At 37.6% G+C, this 18,586-nt stretch overlaps 1 protein-coding gene across 1 annotated transcript; it reads left to right on the forward strand.

Moving 5' to 3' along the window:
- Positions 1-29: 29 nt before the first annotated feature.
- On the forward strand, positions 30-18,518 carry LOC127961158 (serine/threonine-protein phosphatase 2A 56 kDa regulatory subunit beta isoform-like). The gene is made up of 13 exons (XM_052560141.1): positions 30-1,749; positions 7,605-7,801; positions 8,514-8,615; positions 8,747-8,839; positions 9,249-9,379; positions 9,487-9,546; positions 11,055-11,163; positions 15,290-15,343; positions 15,458-15,508; positions 16,323-16,442; positions 16,589-16,716; positions 16,827-16,928; positions 17,736-18,518. The coding sequence occupies exons 1-13, from the start codon at positions 1,554-1,556 to the stop codon at positions 17,902-17,904; spliced, it is 1,512 nt and encodes a 503-aa protein (XP_052416101.1). The 5' UTR covers positions 30-1,553; the 3' UTR covers positions 17,905-18,518.
- Positions 18,519-18,586: the final 68 nt, after the last annotated feature.

The following is an 18,586-nucleotide window of genomic DNA, read 5'->3' on the forward strand; positions in this document are numbered from 1 at the left end:
TTACATTTTTAAATAGATTTTTTTTTAATAATTGTGTAAACATTCGCATTTGTCAATGACTCATATACACTTAAGAAACGGCCAATGAATGAATATTTTCTCAAGCCATGATATCAGCAGCACTCGATCTTTCTCAGTGGTACAGCAGTCGAGGGTCTCTCGATAGCCAAAACGCCCATAACGATCAGCATCACGTTTAGTAGTCTTTAAGGTAGGTCACCGGCACGTTGCCTTTCGACCAATACAAAACTCGCAGTTAGCAACGGATTGAACAAAAATCCGCGGTTACAGCGACGGGTGAGCGCGCAGAATAATGAACGAATGAAGCAAGAACAATGGCCAACCTGACAGTCCCAAAACACAGCGGCTAACACACACTGTGTCAGCCAGTGAGGGAGGAGAAGGGAAAGGGCTGAGGTAGAAGACAGCTGTCTAATTAAGATACGGATAAAAAACAAATAACTAGCATCTATATAGTCACTTAAACGGCGAATAGAGTCAACGATAGCTATAGCAGCGCGATGTCTAGGAGAGGGTTGCGTGGATGTAAGATGAGTAAATAAATAAATAAGAGCGCGTGAGCGTCATCCGCAGTGTGTAGCATCTACATCTACTTGCACCACCTGAAGACAACGACCGACACTGACTGCTGGGAAATAAATTAACGAGAAAACACGAACAATCCGTGCAGAGGAAGGGCGACGGGGTAAATCAGAGAGACTGTCACCGTCCATGTGATACAGAAGTAGCCTAATTGAACAGCGGTTTCTTGTGTTTGATGGAAGGAGGTAGAAGGGGGTCTCAGTACTGCAGCGGCCGCCGTGATGCTCTACACATGTAGGCACGCTTGAAGCAGTTCATCCCCGCCCTGTGTGGATCTGACCGGACCGAACCGAACCGACTGCACGGTAACGGATTTAATAGGGGGTCGCTGGAAGGCTCTGAAAAGGACTAAATAGAACTGGTGACTGGTAATAAGACGATAACCTTTAATTAATAAGTGATGCATTTCTACCTGTGCGAAGGAGATCGCCTAAATGACAGGATTTGAATCGCCCGTTTGTTTTTCAACATGGATTGATTGGCCCGTGATCACTGGATAGAATGCTTATTACATCCGAGTTTTAATACAGTACCGATTTATGCCTATAGCCTATAAATATTTAAATAAAGACCACATTTAGGCCGATGACTTTCTGATGACGACAGTACGGCAGAGATGTCTTTATTGTAGAAATGTATATTCGCCTGAATATCCCTTCATGAAGATATAGACAATCACATCCACCCTTGTGCTTATTTCCGAGTCTCGTTTTTTTGGGGGGTTAATGTAACAGGAGCAAGAGACGCGTCAAATTGAACACCGATAGCTTTTAGTCCACCATCACTGTCTACATTTTTGACCAGATTAGATAACTTCTGTCTTTAGTCGAGCCCTGCTTGTTGATAAAAAAAGAGATATATTTTGACTAAATAACAAGCCTTTAGGAGCCTTTTCTTCCCTTTGGCTTCCTTCCTCGAACAATCTTCTGCTGAGCACCACCTTCGCAGCGATGGAGACCCCTACGAAGCTACCTCCGTCGAGCCCATCATCGCCGACCACGGGCTTCTCTGTACCGAGCGCGGAGAAGGTAGACGGCTTCCCCCGCCGCTCGATGCGCCGTGCCCGGCAGCGACGGTCCCACAGCTCCTCACAGTTCCGCTATCAGAGCTCCCAGGTGGAGCTCACGCCGCTGCCCTTACTTAAAGGTAGGTAGGTTCCTTTAACTGGGAAGTCAGGTGGTTGGTTTTTAGTGGCATGTTAGTTAGGAAATAATGAAAATGAAAACAAATACCCTGATACTGAAATAGGCTGTTACAGCCATTTTGGTGGTTATGAACTCAATGTCTTCTTGAGCATCCTTGAGAGGATCCAAATGTAACAAGGACTCCTCTGTAAGCAAAATTTCCTCTCTTGATAGAAGTTATTCAATTGAGCCTAAACTAAAATATTCAGTGTTTTGGCTGAACTTATATTGGTTATATATGTTTTTGGAAAGCAACTTTTTGTAACATTAAATTCAGTTAAACTCAGATATTCTACCTTGTGTCGGGTAGCAGAAACCTAATTGAGTAATCCCAATAAGATTATGTAAAAGTATCTGAAATTAAAACGTTTGCAGTTCTAGCTAGCATGTCAGTGTAATTTTTCGTATATGATAAAATGTAGGATGTTGGCAAGAGATTGCTCATTGCAGTGAGATTTAAATATGAACTGCTCAACATACACCATAGAATCAAACACAAAAACACACCAAAAAAGTACATTTCTAGTCAACAGTCCTATGCAAAGTTGGTTTGGAATCAGAAATTCCCTATCCAGTTTAGTTAATGGCAACAAAAAGTTTTCATGTAGTCCAAATCAAATGCATAGAGTAAACTGTAATTAAGTTAATTTAACTAAGGAAAAAATACTTTCTGAATGCATTGTTCTCTTTTGTCATAATCAGTGCCAAGTACTTTGTTTTAGTTTAGGAAGCTTTGTGGTTAAAAGCATCCTCAGACAGGAGACTGTAATAGTTCTATTCCATGAGCTCATTTTGTCCATCAACCTGAAGCGATGTAGAAACTGTAAGCCTTAAACTGGGAGGTGGATGGGGAAGTAACTGTATTTAGTGTGGGGTTTTTTTTAGTTCAACATAATCCATTAATTTATAGAATGTAAGTGTGACACAATTTGTGACAAGAACCTATAAAGCTCAGGTAAACAGCTATAGAGGGTGTTTCTTAAAGTCTTAAATAATAAAGATGAGATGCATAGCACCTAATTTTCAGAGTAGCTATGAAACTTTGTCATATTTTTCCACAAAGAATACACAGATGCAGTGTTAACCTGTTTGTGCACGACTTCATGATTCACACTTTAGCAGGATATGATTCACTTAGTCTAATATGGGAATCATCTGAGCGACATTTCCAGTGAAGTTTGGTGTAGTGGTACCAGTTTCCATGAGACACTCCAGCTGGGGATGTGCTGCCAGTTGGTGTGTCACAGGGGGTCCAGACTGAACCTTTGCCCATCTAACTGACCTGCTTTTAGTGATTCACATGCCACTGAGACACATCACCACAGTAAATCAACATCTGATTTCTTCTTGCTAATTACAGTGTATTTGTCAACCCATATGACTAGGTTTATTTAGTTCTGGTTTTATTTCGTAATATGCAACTGTATAAAATGCACAGTTCTGTTGCATGTGCTATTGTGTTTGATTATACACTACCACATAAAGCGTCAGTTTAATGTAAAATATCATTAAACCACTGACAAACACTAGCAATTTAAAAAAAGCTGTTAATTGTTGATGAAAATGAAAGTTAGGGTTTGACCAGTCTCAATTTTGGGATCTTTCTTAATTCTACTGAACTCAAAATTGGTAACAATTATTATCTCCCTCATGGCAAAAAAATAAAGTGAAACCTCTTTAATAATCACAACATCTAAATAACACCAAGGCCTATTAGAATGGCAGTCAGGATTGGTTAATGTTTACTGTCTACTGCTTTTTTTGTTTGCAACTTGTACCTGCTACATATTTAAGCTCCATTAATGGTGCATCATATTTAGATGTGACATGTATAATGCCTTTTAAACACAAGATTAGCTTAGCAGAGCATGACAAACACCACCTGACACAGAAGCTGTGAGTGTTTGTTTGGCCTCTGAATTCACCTGTGAGTCTCTATCTGTGTGCTGTAGAGGGAAAATGAAGAAAACAACTGAGACGCTCAGTCCAAAACATGACCTGAATCTTTGATTGGTCGAATAGCTAGAAATATGGCTTAAAGTTCTAGGTTTGCTAGCCTGGGTTATTAGTTACCCTCATTTGTAGACCTCCAAGTTTTGCTATTCAACTTAATTTGTAAATTTTTTTCCATTTAAACCTCTGGAGTGATTCCATTACTAGTCCTCGTGAGTTTTGTCTAGCTTCTCAAATCTGTTAGCCAATCACCTTGGAGTATGATGATTACTGTACTGGTGTGCTATAGTTGTGAATCATTGTTTCAGGGTAACAAATATGTCTGTGTATAAGAAAGTGTTTTTTTTTTTTTTTTTTTTTTTCGGGGTGGGTATGTCTGCATGCTTCTTCCTGCAGGGTCCAGCTGGTCAGGGCCGGTGTTAGGTTACAGTGCACAGAAGGCCTGCTCCATCTCTGGCCTCCTCCGATCAATAAAGAGGGCAAGAGAGGAAGAGGGAGAGAATAAAAGAGGAAGTGAGTGATTATGGAGACAGGGAAGAGAAAAAGAGCATTAGAGAAAGAGAGAGTGAAGTGGATAAGCATGTGAGGCTATAAGAACACTGTACTGAGGGAGAGCTATTGTTGAGAATAAGATTTACTGAGCCATACTTGTCCTTGTGTATAAAAGGTGAAGAAATGTATATATCAATTTTAAATTTTCAGTGTCTATTGATCTTTCAGAAATCATCCTAATATGCTGATTTGGTGATTAAGAGACATTGCTTGTTATTATCAATGGAAACCAAAAAATATAAACCGCTGCTTAATATTTTTGTAGAAACGGTGATACATTTTTGTTTCGTTAATGAATAGAAAGTTTAAAATGACAGCATTTATATGAAATATTTTTGTAGTATTGTAAAAACATACCCAAATGGTATACTATAATATAAAATGTTCTGTCTATAAATATGTAATTTAATATTATTTAAGTCATGCTTTAACCTTAGAGCTTAATTAAAAGCTTTTATTTGAGAGATATTATAAATTATAATATAGCATTATATATATATATATATATATATATATATATATATATATATATATATATAATATTATATCTTCCTGTACTGGTGTTGAGGTTAACTTTCAGTGGAATTCTTAATTTGCTTACAATATTCCATCAAAAAAACCTCATGTGAAACGTGGCAGTTCAACTTTCCTTTTTTTTCGTGCAGTATTTTCGCTCTGCTATTTTGTGGGTTTGGTGGTTCAAAAATACAGGATTTCAAGTGCCACCCAAATGCAGTAATAACTCTTTAACCAGAAAGAGTTTACTCATTAAAATCACACTGCCACAGAAAGAGACCCACAGAGAGAATGAGAGTGAGAGAAGGATGGAGAGGAGGGGTAAAAGGAGATAATGATGAGAGGAACAGGGTAGAGGGATGACATCATCTCTCCTGCTCTCTTTGCACTGTTTCTTCCCCTAGCATGCGTCTCTCTCTCTCTCTCTCTCTCTTTCTCTATGCCCCACTGTTGCTTATTGGCTGCTCTATATTTAGCAGCTTTCCATGTACAACATTACAGCACGTATATTAGAGCAACAACGGGTCTAACCGGAGCGACATAAAACTGTTGCAGTTTCTTCACATATATGTAATTATAGTTTTTACATTCTTTCCATGAATTAAGTTCATTTCAAATTCCAATTTCATGAATTGCACTTCCTCTCATTCGCTATGCATCTCCAGTTCCTTGTGTCTCCGCCTTCTTTCTCTCGCACACTTTTCCCTGGACAATTATTTTTTTTCTGTTCTGACTGCTATGGCTGTGTCATGCTCTCTTGCACATTAACCTTCCCTTTGACTACAAACAAACACACACCGTTACAAAACCACCTCTTTTCATCACATCCCTCTCTTTATAAGCACTGTCTGTTTATTATTTATTCTATCTGTCTCCTTTGACCTAACCTGCTGCACTCTAGCCCACTTGGTTTGAGTCTAGCTGTTGCAGGCTGTTAAGACTAATCCATTTTTAATGGAGAGTAATTGTACAAAGTGCCATGATGAGGCTTAAGAAAGAGCGAGATAGAAAGACAGAGACAGTGATTCACATGTTGAAGTAAAGGAACAGTAGTGGGTTAAGTTTTTGGATGAATGGAGTGGATTGTCATGGTTATTATGCTCAAGGCGCTACGTCCACAGAGGGCCGAGACAGCGCAGGGTTAAAGATAGCACCCGTTAATCCTGTTAGCACCAGACGCCTCCACTTATTTCTCATTAGAACACAGTCCATCCATTTCAAGAAATCTGCATTAATATACTCTATAGATCCAAATGTCTGTGTAACTCCAACAATCTTTAACGTAATTGTGCCGTGTGTGCATACAATTAAAAAAAACAGCTGTTCTTTGGTGTCATTGATGGTTCCAAGAAGTACCCTGAACATTCATGCAAACTTTCCATGCCCAAAATGATCTTTATAGTGGGCAAATGTTCTTTAGATGATCAAAAAACTTAAGATTCTTCACACTACAAAAAATGGTTCTTTTAAGAAATGTTCATTGAAGGCTTCATTGAGGAACTAAAAATGGGACCCTGGAGCACAAAACCATAAGTCATAAGGGCCTATTTATCTTTTAAGATGAATAAAAAAGCTTTCCATTGACATATGGTTTGTGATGATAGGACAATATTTGGATGAGATATTTGAAAATCTGGAATCTGAGGGTGTAAAAAACCTCAATATTGAGAAAATCGCATTTAAAGTTGTGCAAATGAAGTTCTTAGCAATGTATATTACTAATCAAAAATATATTTTTTTATATACTTACTGTAGGAAATTTACTAAATATCTTTATGGAACATGATCTTTACTTAAAATCCTAAAGATTTTTGTCATAAAAGAAAAATCTATCATTTTGGCCCATGGCTACAAATATACCCCTGCTATGACTGGTTTTGTGCTCCAGGCTCTCAAGTGGTTTTATTTCATTGCTATGAAACACCACTTCTGGAACCTTTATTTGTAAGAGTATAACATAAAAAAAAAACAACTTTAAAATGCACTGAAAAGAATTACAGTAAACAAATGGAAATGACAATTCTGTCATTATTTACTCAACTTTTATGACATGACTCAGTAACCAATTTTTTTTCTCACCACGTAATGTAAGGCAACAGTCACCAAAACGATATAATATATATTCTTTTGTGTTCTGCAAAAGAAAGAAAATCATACACGTTTGAAACAACATAAGGGAAAGTAAATGATGACATAATTTTAAGTTTTGGGTGACCATTCTTTTTCATTTAAATAATCCAGAACAGTGCTAGTGTATTTTTTAATTTTTTTATTTCAAAAGCTTAGTGAATAAAATTTTATACTGCATTGCTACGACAAACCTTTATTTTTAAGATCGTAATTTACATTATTTAGCGGGTATCTTTTATTCAAAACTACTTACAATGAAGGAACATAAGCAATTTTTCCCAGAGTTAACAATGTTCATGAAATATGAAAATATAAGCTTTTTATTTTTCACAGCGAAGCCATAGAAACACAATTTTTGGTTCCTTAAAGAACCTTTTATGTGAACAGCTCTGAAAATAATTATTTTATTTCAGTGTGAAGTACATTTAATATTATAAAGAACCTTTATCCACTATAAAAAGCCTTTTGTGCAATGGAAAGGCTCTATGGATGTTAAAGGTTCTTCATGTAACCATAGATGCCAGTGAACATTTATTTTTTAAGAGTGGTGTGCAATGCCAGGTTTAATAGCACTAGGAAAAGCATAGTAAATAGTTAATGTTTAGTGTAATTGTGTATATTGTTTATGTATATTTGTGCAATAGATCTCATCTTCCCGTCCCACAGATGCTCCAGTGGCAGAACTTCATGACCTGTTCTGTAAGAAGCTGCAGCAGTGTTGTGTGCTTTTTGACTTTCTGGACTGTGTTGCTGACCTGAAGGGGAAAGAGATCAAACGTGCTGCGCTGAACGAGCTTGTGGAGAGCGTGGCCACCAGTCGTGGAGTCCTCATCGAACCCCTGTACCCAGAGGCTATTAAGATGGTGAGATGAATCGCGAAAGAGTGGAAAAGTGATGGAGTAGGATGGGATTTGATAAAAGAGCAGAGGAGGCAGGGGGAGATAAATTGTTGAGGCATGCACAGGATCTCCAGTGCTCTAAAGTGCACTTAGAGACTCGGAAGCATTTACATTTCCTTGTGTTTAGCTACATTAGCCCAGTACAGTATGTAGCTGAAATACAGAAACACCTTAATTGGAAAGCAATTGATTTTCGTTAACCGGTCCTTTTATGTTTTGATTTGAAAGACATAAAGGAGGTGGGTTTGGGGAGGGGGTCACTAAGAATGAATTGGCACCTTCAGATATTATACTTTATTGCATATGCTGTTGCGTTGCATTTGTTTTAGCCCCTTGTTTACTAGAGGAATTATATAAATCAGGTAGCAATGAATTACTGTTGCCCTGATCAATAGAAAATGTACAAACATCTTTTAAAGTGAAATTCCATTTACCGGAAACTCCAATTAACCGAAATGCACAATTGTGCAAAGCAAATAGCATTGGCTTCTGTGAAATCTATAATGAGCCAATGTTGCATAGAAAAGTGATGTTGAAAGAACTACAGTGACTTACATAGAAATGGTTTTATGTTTCTTCAGTTTTTTTTTTTTTTGGTCCATACTATGACAATGGTAACAAAAATTGGTTACCAACAACGTGAAACACAACCTTTCAACCCCTCTTCTTGCTGTAGATCTCCGTGAACATTTTTCGAACCCTCCCACCCAGTGAGAACCCCGAGTTTGACCCTGAGGAGGATGAACCAGCTCTGGAAGCCTCCTGGCCTCACTTACAGGTACATGTACATTCTCAAGTTCTTATATACACAAGCACACTAACACATAAACTGACACCTTGGGGTGAGAAACCAGCTCTGATGCCATTTCCTCTCTCTTTGTCTCCAATCGTTTTTTTTTTTATATCTAGTTGGTGTATGAATTCTTTTTACGCTTTCTTGAGAGTCCTGATTTCCAGCCTTCTCTTGCCAAGCGCTACGTGGACCAGAAGTTCGTTCTACAGGTACAGAGCTTGTATAGATTTAGATGTATAGCTGTAGAGTTAAATATATAAAATGTCTTCAATGTAATAAAGTATATGTAATTCTGCATTTATCTTTGCATTATTGTATAATAAATAAAAGACAAACATTGCTAATTTGTAGTTTTGGCACACTCTGTTGAATAGTTTTTTTTCTTTTAGCCTTGATATCTTAGAGCAGCAATATAAGATTTAAATGTGTATCATATCATAGTCAAACCGCACTATTTCTCAAACACCCAGCAGGCAGTCTAACCTCTGTGTTTGGACTGTTTGTATTTTTGATTCTACTTACACCTATTATAAATACTTAAAGTAGTGCTTTTAATAAAGTGTAAAATGACTGACTACATGTGTATGTGTGTGTGTGTGTGTGTGTGTGTGTGTGTAGCTGCTGGAGTTATTTGACAGCGAGGACCCCAGAGAGAGAGAATATCTGAAGACTATCTTGCACCGCGTCTATGGCAAACTTCTGGGCTTGAGGGCCTACATCCGCAAACAGATCAACAACATCTTCCTCAGGTCAGTCATACAGACAAAACGCATGAGCACTCTTGATATTCCACAGCCAGTGACTGCTTTTTGTTAGTCTTTATGTCTGTCATTATATCTGTTTTTAAACTCTGCAGGTTCATCTATGAAACTGAGCGTTTCAATGGAGTTGCTGAGCTTTTGGAAATTTTGGGAAGGTATTCTTTCAAACTGTCATAATAGAAAGCACACTAACTGTGTGCTAAAAATCAGATCAGATGATGTTTATAAAGCAAGCCAATGTAAATGAGAAGATTAGAAGGTAGATCCCTGTGGTTTATTCAGTGTTTCCAGAGTTAGGAGGTACATATAATATCTCATGACATCTGTACTATAATCTTAAATGAGTAAATTATAGTGTTATGTAACTTAATGTGGCAGAAGGTGTATGGTGTGTGAGCTGGTGATTCAGACACTTTGCAGAGACCTCTGCATGTACCTGCCGCGTGTTCTTCAGTCATGTTTCCCATCCTCAGCGTGTCCAGCCCCATAATTCACAGCCATGTTCTCAGCTAAACCAGTGCTGCTTTGCATATTGGGTTCAATGCACACAAAATGGTGCCTGTATCTCAATGTGTTTAATAGCATAAACAAAAGCAAACCTTTGACAGAGAGAAACGGGGGAAGAGAGAGACAACTAGGGGGAGGCATGAGTCAGAGTGTTGGGGATGGAGGTCTAAATTCAGGTTGATGCCAGTAGTATTTATAGTGCCTCCCACCCACACATCCCTCTGATCACTACTGAAGAGAGAGAGCTGCGGAATTAGAGCGAGAAAAGATGGGTCCCATGCAGAAATATATGCATTTCATGTTCTTTTAATATATATATATATTTAAATATATGGTCATATCGGAAAAGGATATTGATAGTATACAGTATATTATATGAATATATTATAAAACAGTTTTTTAAAACAGATTTTCAGGCCATTTTGTATATTTGAAAGTTATTTGAGCAAGATTGTAGAAATATAATTCAGAATAATTGTTATAAAATATATAATATGTAATATTTGCTAAAATACAGAAAAATGTCCAAAAATATTTTTTAACAATTTATATTGAAACACTGTTTTCCATTTAGATAATATATTTCATTGAACCTTGATGCTGTTTACAGTGCATTGTGTATTTCAAATAGATTTTAGCCAGATAATAAATATATTTTGCCGCATGCAGTCAGATAAGCAAAGTAAACAGATAAGAAGATAAAGAAGGCAAGGCAAGTGACGGGCAAGAATTAGAGAAAGAATGATGATTATGTGATGATTATGTAATGTGAGAGAGAAAGACAAAGAGTGAAGAGGATCGTAGAATAAAAGAGAAACCGAGACAGACAGTATAGATGGAATGGAATTAAATAACATCTAAGCAATGGGGTAAAAGAACAAGGATAAAACTAAAGAAAAGAGAGGAGGAGACATTCAGAAAGAGAGGAAGGATGAGGGGGTTTAGTTGGGGATTATCTGATGAACAATAATGTGGCGAATGAGTGTACAGAGCATCATCAGGGTGACTGATACTAATCCTGTTTATTCTGCCTTTTCTCTTTTCCACCTACTACTCTCTCCTCTCCTCTCCTCTCCTCTCCTCTCCTCTCCTCTCCTCTCCTCTCCTCTCCTCTCCTCTCCTCTCCTCTCCTCTCCTCTCCTCTCCTCTCCTCCAGTATCATAAACGGCTTTGCTCTGCCTCTCAAATCAGAGCACAAGCAGTTCCTGGTGAGGGTCCTGATCCCCCTGCACACTGCCAAGTCTCTTTCCATTTTCCATGCGCAGGTTAGAGTCAGACGCCCAGACACACTCACACTGTGATGCTCATACAGATCTAATGCTGTTAATTAATGGACTGTAATGGGCTGTCCTGCCACAAGGGGCCGCTAAATACTAACAATAAATCCAGTGGCCCCAAAAAGTGTACAAGTTCACACAACTATCATTTACTTAATGTCATGTCATTCTAAACTCGGGTTAATGTTATTTTGTTATGTGATTATATCTGTTAAGCTGTAATCTTGAGCAGAAATGATACATCCTCTAAAATGACTGGTTTGTTAAAAGTCATTTTAAGACAAAAATGTGATAATCTCCAACTTTATCTGTCGTCTGTCCATCCGTCCATCGTCTGTCTGTCTGTCTGTCTGTCTGTTCATCCATACGTCCTTACGTCCATCCATCCATCCATCCATCGTCTGTCTGTCATCCGTCATCTATCATCTGTCTGTCATCGGTCTGTCATCTGTCTGTCTGTCTGTCCATCCATCCATCGTCTGTCTGTTGTCTGTCCATCATTCCGTCCATCCGTTTGTTCGTCCGTCCATCCATCCATCCATCCATCCATCCATCCATCCATCCATCCATCCATCCATCCATCCATCCATCCATCCATCCATCCATCCATCCATCCATCCATCCATCCATCCATCCATCTATCTATCTATCTATCTATCTATCTATCTATCTATCTATCTATCTATCTGTCTGTCTGTCTGTCTGTCTGTCTGTCTGTCTGTCTGTCGTCTGTTCATCCATACGTCCTTACATCCATCCGTCCATCCGTCCATCTATCCATTCGTCCATCCACCCATCCATCTGTCTGTCTGTCTGTTTGTCTGTCCGTCTGTCCGTCCGTCCATCCGTCCATCGTCTGTCTGTCTGTCTGTCTGTCGTCTGTTCATCCATACGTCCTTACGTCCATCCATCCATCCATCGTCTGTCATCCGTCCATCTATCATCTGTCTGTCGTCTGTCTGTCTGTCTGTCTGTCAATCCGTCCATCCATCCATCCATCCATCCATCCATCGTCTGTCTGTCTGTTGTCCGTCCATCATTCTGTCCATCCATCCATCCGTCCATCCATCTGTCCGTCCATCCATTCGTCCATCCATCCATTTATCTATCTATCTGTCTGTCTGTCTGTGGATTTCTATCTATGTATCTATGGGATTCTGAATTCTCATGGTTTGAAATTTTTATGTAATAACATAAATACTTTTTTAGCCACTATTGACAATTTTGGACATTTTGGGGCCACTGTATAAAGATCTAAACTTACTTGCCTTTGTGTATATAAACTCGTGTGTATGTCTGGCTGTTTACACATACACTGTTCAAAAATTGGGGTCAGTAAGTTTATTTATTTATTTATTTATAACATTTAAAAATATTGTAGTTTTCACTGTATTTTTGATCAAAGAAAATGCAGCCTTGGTGAGCAATAAGATCTTACTGACCCAAAAAACCTTTGAACTGTATTTAATGCATTCTTTCAGATATATATTAGCAGCATGTTTTGTCTGAAAAGTGCTATTGTAATATTAGTACTGCCTGTTTGTATATGTCTATAAGTATGTGTGTGTATTCTGAAAGTGCTTGTCCTACATTGCTACACTCGCCCTTTCCCTTGTCAATATCACACCATCCATAATTCAGTGGCCACACTCCGGGCTGTTTATACTTCCTACTTGCCACAAGGGCCCATAGAGCTCTCCCAAGGAATTTCTTTGGGTGGCCAGACTTATTTTATGTAGCTTCCATAGAAACAGAAGCACAGTGCAGCCAAATCCTTAATCACACTTCCCTCAAGGCTTCTTCAGAACATCACACGTTTCTGGAAAGCTCTCAGTGAGATGAAAGGCTAAATACCGAACTCTATTTTTATAAACTGTTTTGTCACCAGCATTAAGTGTGCTTTTCGATGATTCTTTTGACCTGCGTGTAACCTGTGGCTGTTGTGATTTGGTTAACATTTTATTTGTTTGCACAGGAACTAATGGTGAGTGGTTGAGTTAAGTCTGGGGGATTTATACTGGATGATTAGAGCTTAGTCCCCATTGAGCCTCAAACTCCTGAATGACACCAGGGGATATATTTTCACTGAGGTGTCTCTTGGGTATGGGATTTTTATCTTGTGCTAAAAGATACCAAAGCTTTGTAAAGTGTTGGGATTTAATCTTAGTTTTACTTTGAGCTGTAATTTACCATTTATGGTTGGTTCTCAGGTAGACAAAACACATGAAGACCCACACAAATGCAAAAAGACTGTTATTCCTTCTATTAAAAAAAAAGAAGATAATTGTGTGATATAAAATTTAAAGAATAAACAACTACTTTCATAACTGTGGGGTATAAAGTCAAAATTATGAGAAATAAAGAGATATACAGTCACGAATGTGAGTTATATAAAGTTGTAATTGTGAGATACGACGTCACAATTATGAAGATATAAAGCTGCAATTATGAGATAAAGGCGTAATTATGATTGACAGCTGTAAAATCGAAAGTTATGATTGTTAGATATGAAGTGGCATATTAGGGGAAATAATGCAAAACAAATTAACATTATTTTCTTCATTTGTTTTACTCTAAAGCCATTAGGCTTCCATTACCTTCCACATAAATCCAGACACATGCACATAAACATAACCTCACAAGATAAACATCTGAACTTTTTTTGTAAAGCACTACATAGACTGAGAACTAAGAGGATAATTATGATGTTCTCATTTGGAAAAGAATAATAAATCAGGAGTTAGCAGTGCTCTTACCCTCTGGGGAAAGACAGTGGTTTTATGTGACATCATCCCTTCCAAAGTAGACGCACACACACACACACACACACACACACCATCACCACCAAAACAGCACATCCAGGCAACAGTGCAAAAGGGCTTCCGTGGTAACAAAAAGCACACACTCACTTGTGGCCTTATCACATGTGGACACACACACACACACACACACACACACAAACATATCAGCCTTTGGAAGATAATCATTTTCTCACACTTTTGCCTGTAATCTCAGAGTCTCAGGTGCTTTATGCGTCTCTCCTCTTGAGGGAATATTAATCTGGAAATAAATGCAGCATATGTGTCATCATTTAGTCATGTTGAGTCTCTATGGTTCTTCTTATAGGTGGCTTTCTTAAAACGCTTAAAAAATTATGAAAATATTGTGTCTAAAACTGAAGTTACTTAATTTTAATTTGTTTAATGAAGAGCTATATGAAAGTATTTTCACAATGAAACTCATCACACTTATTATATTACTTAAATTTTCTATATTTATATTTAATTTAATATAATTTTTTTTAAATGTTTGGATTTAGTTTATATGGACTTTATCCAATTTCTAGAGCTTGCACCTAACCCAGGCTTTCTCACTTACACCCACATAATGTACTGAAAAGGCAAGCTCCGTCACTGTCTGGTGTGTGATGCTTGCAAGGAACAGGACATGTGCTGTCACCATTATGCCCTTGAGCAAGGCAAATAACCCAAGCTTCTTCCAGTGGGACTGTCTCTGTTAAAAGCTGATCAAGTCAACCAACATTTAGAAAAAAATTACTGTAATGTTATTTTCATGTGACATCTATCCAGCTTATACTGCAGGTTTACTGTTGCTTTAGTGCACAGTATCTAAGCTGTACACACTCGTGTTTCATAAAACACTCTTCTCTTAATCCAGAAAATTGTCAACACTTCTATCAGTTACGCCTACATTATTGGCACCCTCATATTTATTGTTTAGTATAGACATGCGTCATGTCAGTGCACTGACTGCTGGACGAGTGATGATAAAGCCATTTTGTGGCATTTAGGATCTTGATTAGAAGAATGGTTTATTTGTGAAGTTAGCTCAGTGCTTCAGATCAAACCATGAAAGGATGATAAGGGCTGTAATCTTTTTCTCATAGTGAAAGAGTGTGCTTGCACTATAAACAATGAACAGTCTGTCTCCCTAAAGTATGGCTGCACTGACCAACAACTCCACACACACACACACACACACACACACGCCCTTTACCATCTCTCTCATACCCTTTAATCATAAACACCTGAAGCTAAAATCAATAGGCCTGTACGTGACTTTATTAAAATCTTTTTGTGCTCTCTTCATGTAGCTGGCTTACTGTGTGGTGCAATTCATGGAGAAGGATGCCACAGTTACAGAACATGTAAGTCCTGCAACTTCATTTGTATACCAGAATTGCTAACTAATACTATTATATCTGTACACACCAAAAAAGATGATTGTTGTATTCGTCTTTCTGTTTTCTGTCCTTCATTAGATCATCAGGGGGCTGCTGAGATACTGGCCCAAAACATGCACTCAGAAAGAGGTGAGTTGAGGCAAAGTTTTACCTCTCAGACAAGGGTTCCCAAACTTCCATTGTCAGCCGAACCCTTTAGACCGAAAATATTCATTTGAAGTACCCCCTGAGATTTTATGTAAATATTTCAGTAATTTGCATGCAATACATATGCATGTTCACAGTTCTCTGATTCTGATTAAAAAAGATTTAGTATTATTAGAAGTAGTATTTAAACTCTAGTTAACTACACTTGTATTGTAAAATATTAAACGAATATTTGATAATTATAATAATCAATCATTTTGAAACACGCAGTGCATCACACCAGTTATTAAATTAAAGTGCAGTCTTTGATTTGATAATAACACTAAGCAATATCACAATTATAGCAGCCTCATTTATTTAATACAATTTTACATTCTATATAATTATAGAGCACCTGTTTGGGAAACCCTGTCTCAGATAAAACTATGTTTTCTTCCAAGCCGCATATTTAATGTATTAATTCATTCATTTATTCATTCATTAAAAAAAGAAAAAGCATAAACGTGTGAATAAAAACAGGATTAGTGATAATTACTAGTAGAGACAGACTAATACTATATTTTTAACAGACCAATGGTTGACATGTTGAGATGAATTAATTTACATAGCAAAATTTTAAGCAGATGTTGAAGGTTGTGTTGTTTGTTATGAATTTTGACATTTTTATAATTCATATTTTGCTGAAAGAAATCCACTCACGTAGCTGATTGAAAAATGGACTTCACTCCAAAAGTGCTTGCATGGAAATATTTGCTATTGTGTTTGTAAAGTATGTAATTCTGTCATGTGATCTCAGGTGATGTTTCTGGGGGAGATCGAGGAGATTCTGGACGTGATTGAACCATCTCAGTTTATCCGTGTGCAGGAGCCTCTATTCAAACAGATTGCTGCCTGCATCTCCAGCCCTCATTTCCAGGTCAGCTTCCTCTTTCACACTTGAGCATTCCTCCCACACTGCGCTGCTCGTCAGACGTCTTCCTGTAGTACTTGTGAACACGCGGAGGTGATGTATGCATCTGTTTGTGTACAGGTCCTTCATTCTGTCTCTTTATTCTCTCTTAGGTTGCAGAGCGGGCTCTGTATTTCTGGAATAATGAGTACATTCTGAGTCTAATAGAGGAGAACTGCCAGGTCATCCTGCCTCTGGTCTTTGGCACGCTGTACAGAGTTTCCAAAGAGCACTGGAACCAGTCAGTGTCATTCTAACACACATCTAGAAACTCTTCACTAATGTTAATGCTATTGACATTAAGACTGTTTCTGCATAGGCCTGCTAGACATTCCTCTGTTGTCTTTTTAGGACGATCATCTCTCTTATTTACAATGTGCTGAAGACGTTCATGGAGATGAACAGCAAGCTCTTTGATGATCTCACTGCCTCCTACAAAGTGGAGAAACAGAAGTGAGTTCATGACAGTGCTAAAATCAACATGAAGCAGCATTACAACTCATTTTGCTTCTGTAAGAAGATATATTTCTGAGCAAAATATTTCATCTGTAAAAGTGTGGAACAAGGTTGCATACAAAAAAAGTGGTCAATACATACCAGAATGAAGCCAGGTTGTTGGATGAAATAAGTTAAAATATAATTGAAATTTAAATGTATTTAAAAAAAAAAAACGAATAAAAAACATAAAATTGATAGGTGACATCAAACACAGAATAAAGTAATTCTGAAATATACTGAGCTCAAAAATGTACCAGAGCTTGGGGTTATATGTAAATATGAAGATATCATAACACGTGATACATCAATATGCAATGTAATTTAATGTAAAATAAATTATAAAAATATAAAAAAGCTAATTCAAAATATTAATAATTACTAAAATATTCTGTAAGTTACACTAAAATAACACTTGTGTAATATGTATGGATAGAAAAACAATAGAGGTAAAGGTAAAAATGCCACTGAAAACCAATTATGGAATGCAAATATTGTGCCTAAAATAATAGTAATAATTTCTGAATTTGGAGCAGGTTATAAAAAAAGTTATAAAATATATTTTTATTCTGTATATATTTTTTTTATTTTATTTGATATTTTTATTTTTGTTATAAATGATGCACCAGTTAGGCTGGAAATGTATTTATTTATAAATTAAATGTGAACACAACACATATTATGATTGTTTTTATCTTCCTCTCATCTGCACCTAAAGCCTTTTATGCTTCGACACTCCTCCCCATCCCCGTGTCCTCTCTATAGGGAGCTGAAGAAAGAGAAGGAGCGAGCGGAGCTGTGGAGGAACTTGGAGGATCTGCAGGACCGGCGGCTTCAGAGTCTGACCGAGGCCAGCAGAAACCAGAAGAACCTGCAGGAGAGAGAGAACACAACCAAGAGCCAGTCAGAGACCAGTGCTGCCAACACCACCTAAAAACCACACACAAACACACACACACACACACACACAATGTCACAGCACTGTAAAACACAATAATTACCTGACTTGGGAACCGATCAATGCCTCAATCTCCGTCTGAAAACACACACATGCACACACCATGCAGACACTACCGTCACAAGCACATGAACGTCAGCCTGTCCATATGTAGATATCTGAAAAACACTGAAGCACACATCACACACAACGAGTGAGATATAAAAGATAAAAAAATGAGTACCTCTCACATGCGTCCTACTCTTTCATACATGCTTTTCACACACCTGCCTCTCTGCTCTTTTCTTTCTATTCCTCATGCTCCGGGATCATCAACCTCAACATGAGTAACATACCTGCATGGGGTGAAACACATGCACACACTCGCTATCAAACACGTACATCCTTCATTATTGTCATTCCAGAACTGGCTTCGTTTCTCTCGGGCCCGAACCGAGCCCCCCGTCCATCAACCAACAGACTCTGCATACTGTCAAACGCTGAAGAGGAATGAATTATGATGAGCTAAAGATGAAAATTCTTTAAAAGTACAGATTCTAATGTTCCTACTTCTACAGCTTATTCTATGAGTACCACTTCTATGCTAATATAACTGATGTTTATATATATATATATATATATATATATATATATATATATATATATATATATATATATA

The sequence above is a fragment of the Carassius gibelio genome, chromosome B7 (genome assembly GCF_023724105.1).
Source record: "Carassius gibelio isolate Cgi1373 ecotype wild population from Czech Republic chromosome B7, carGib1.2-hapl.c, whole genome shotgun sequence".
NCBI lineage: Eukaryota > Metazoa > Chordata > Actinopteri > Cypriniformes > Cyprinidae > Carassius > Carassius gibelio.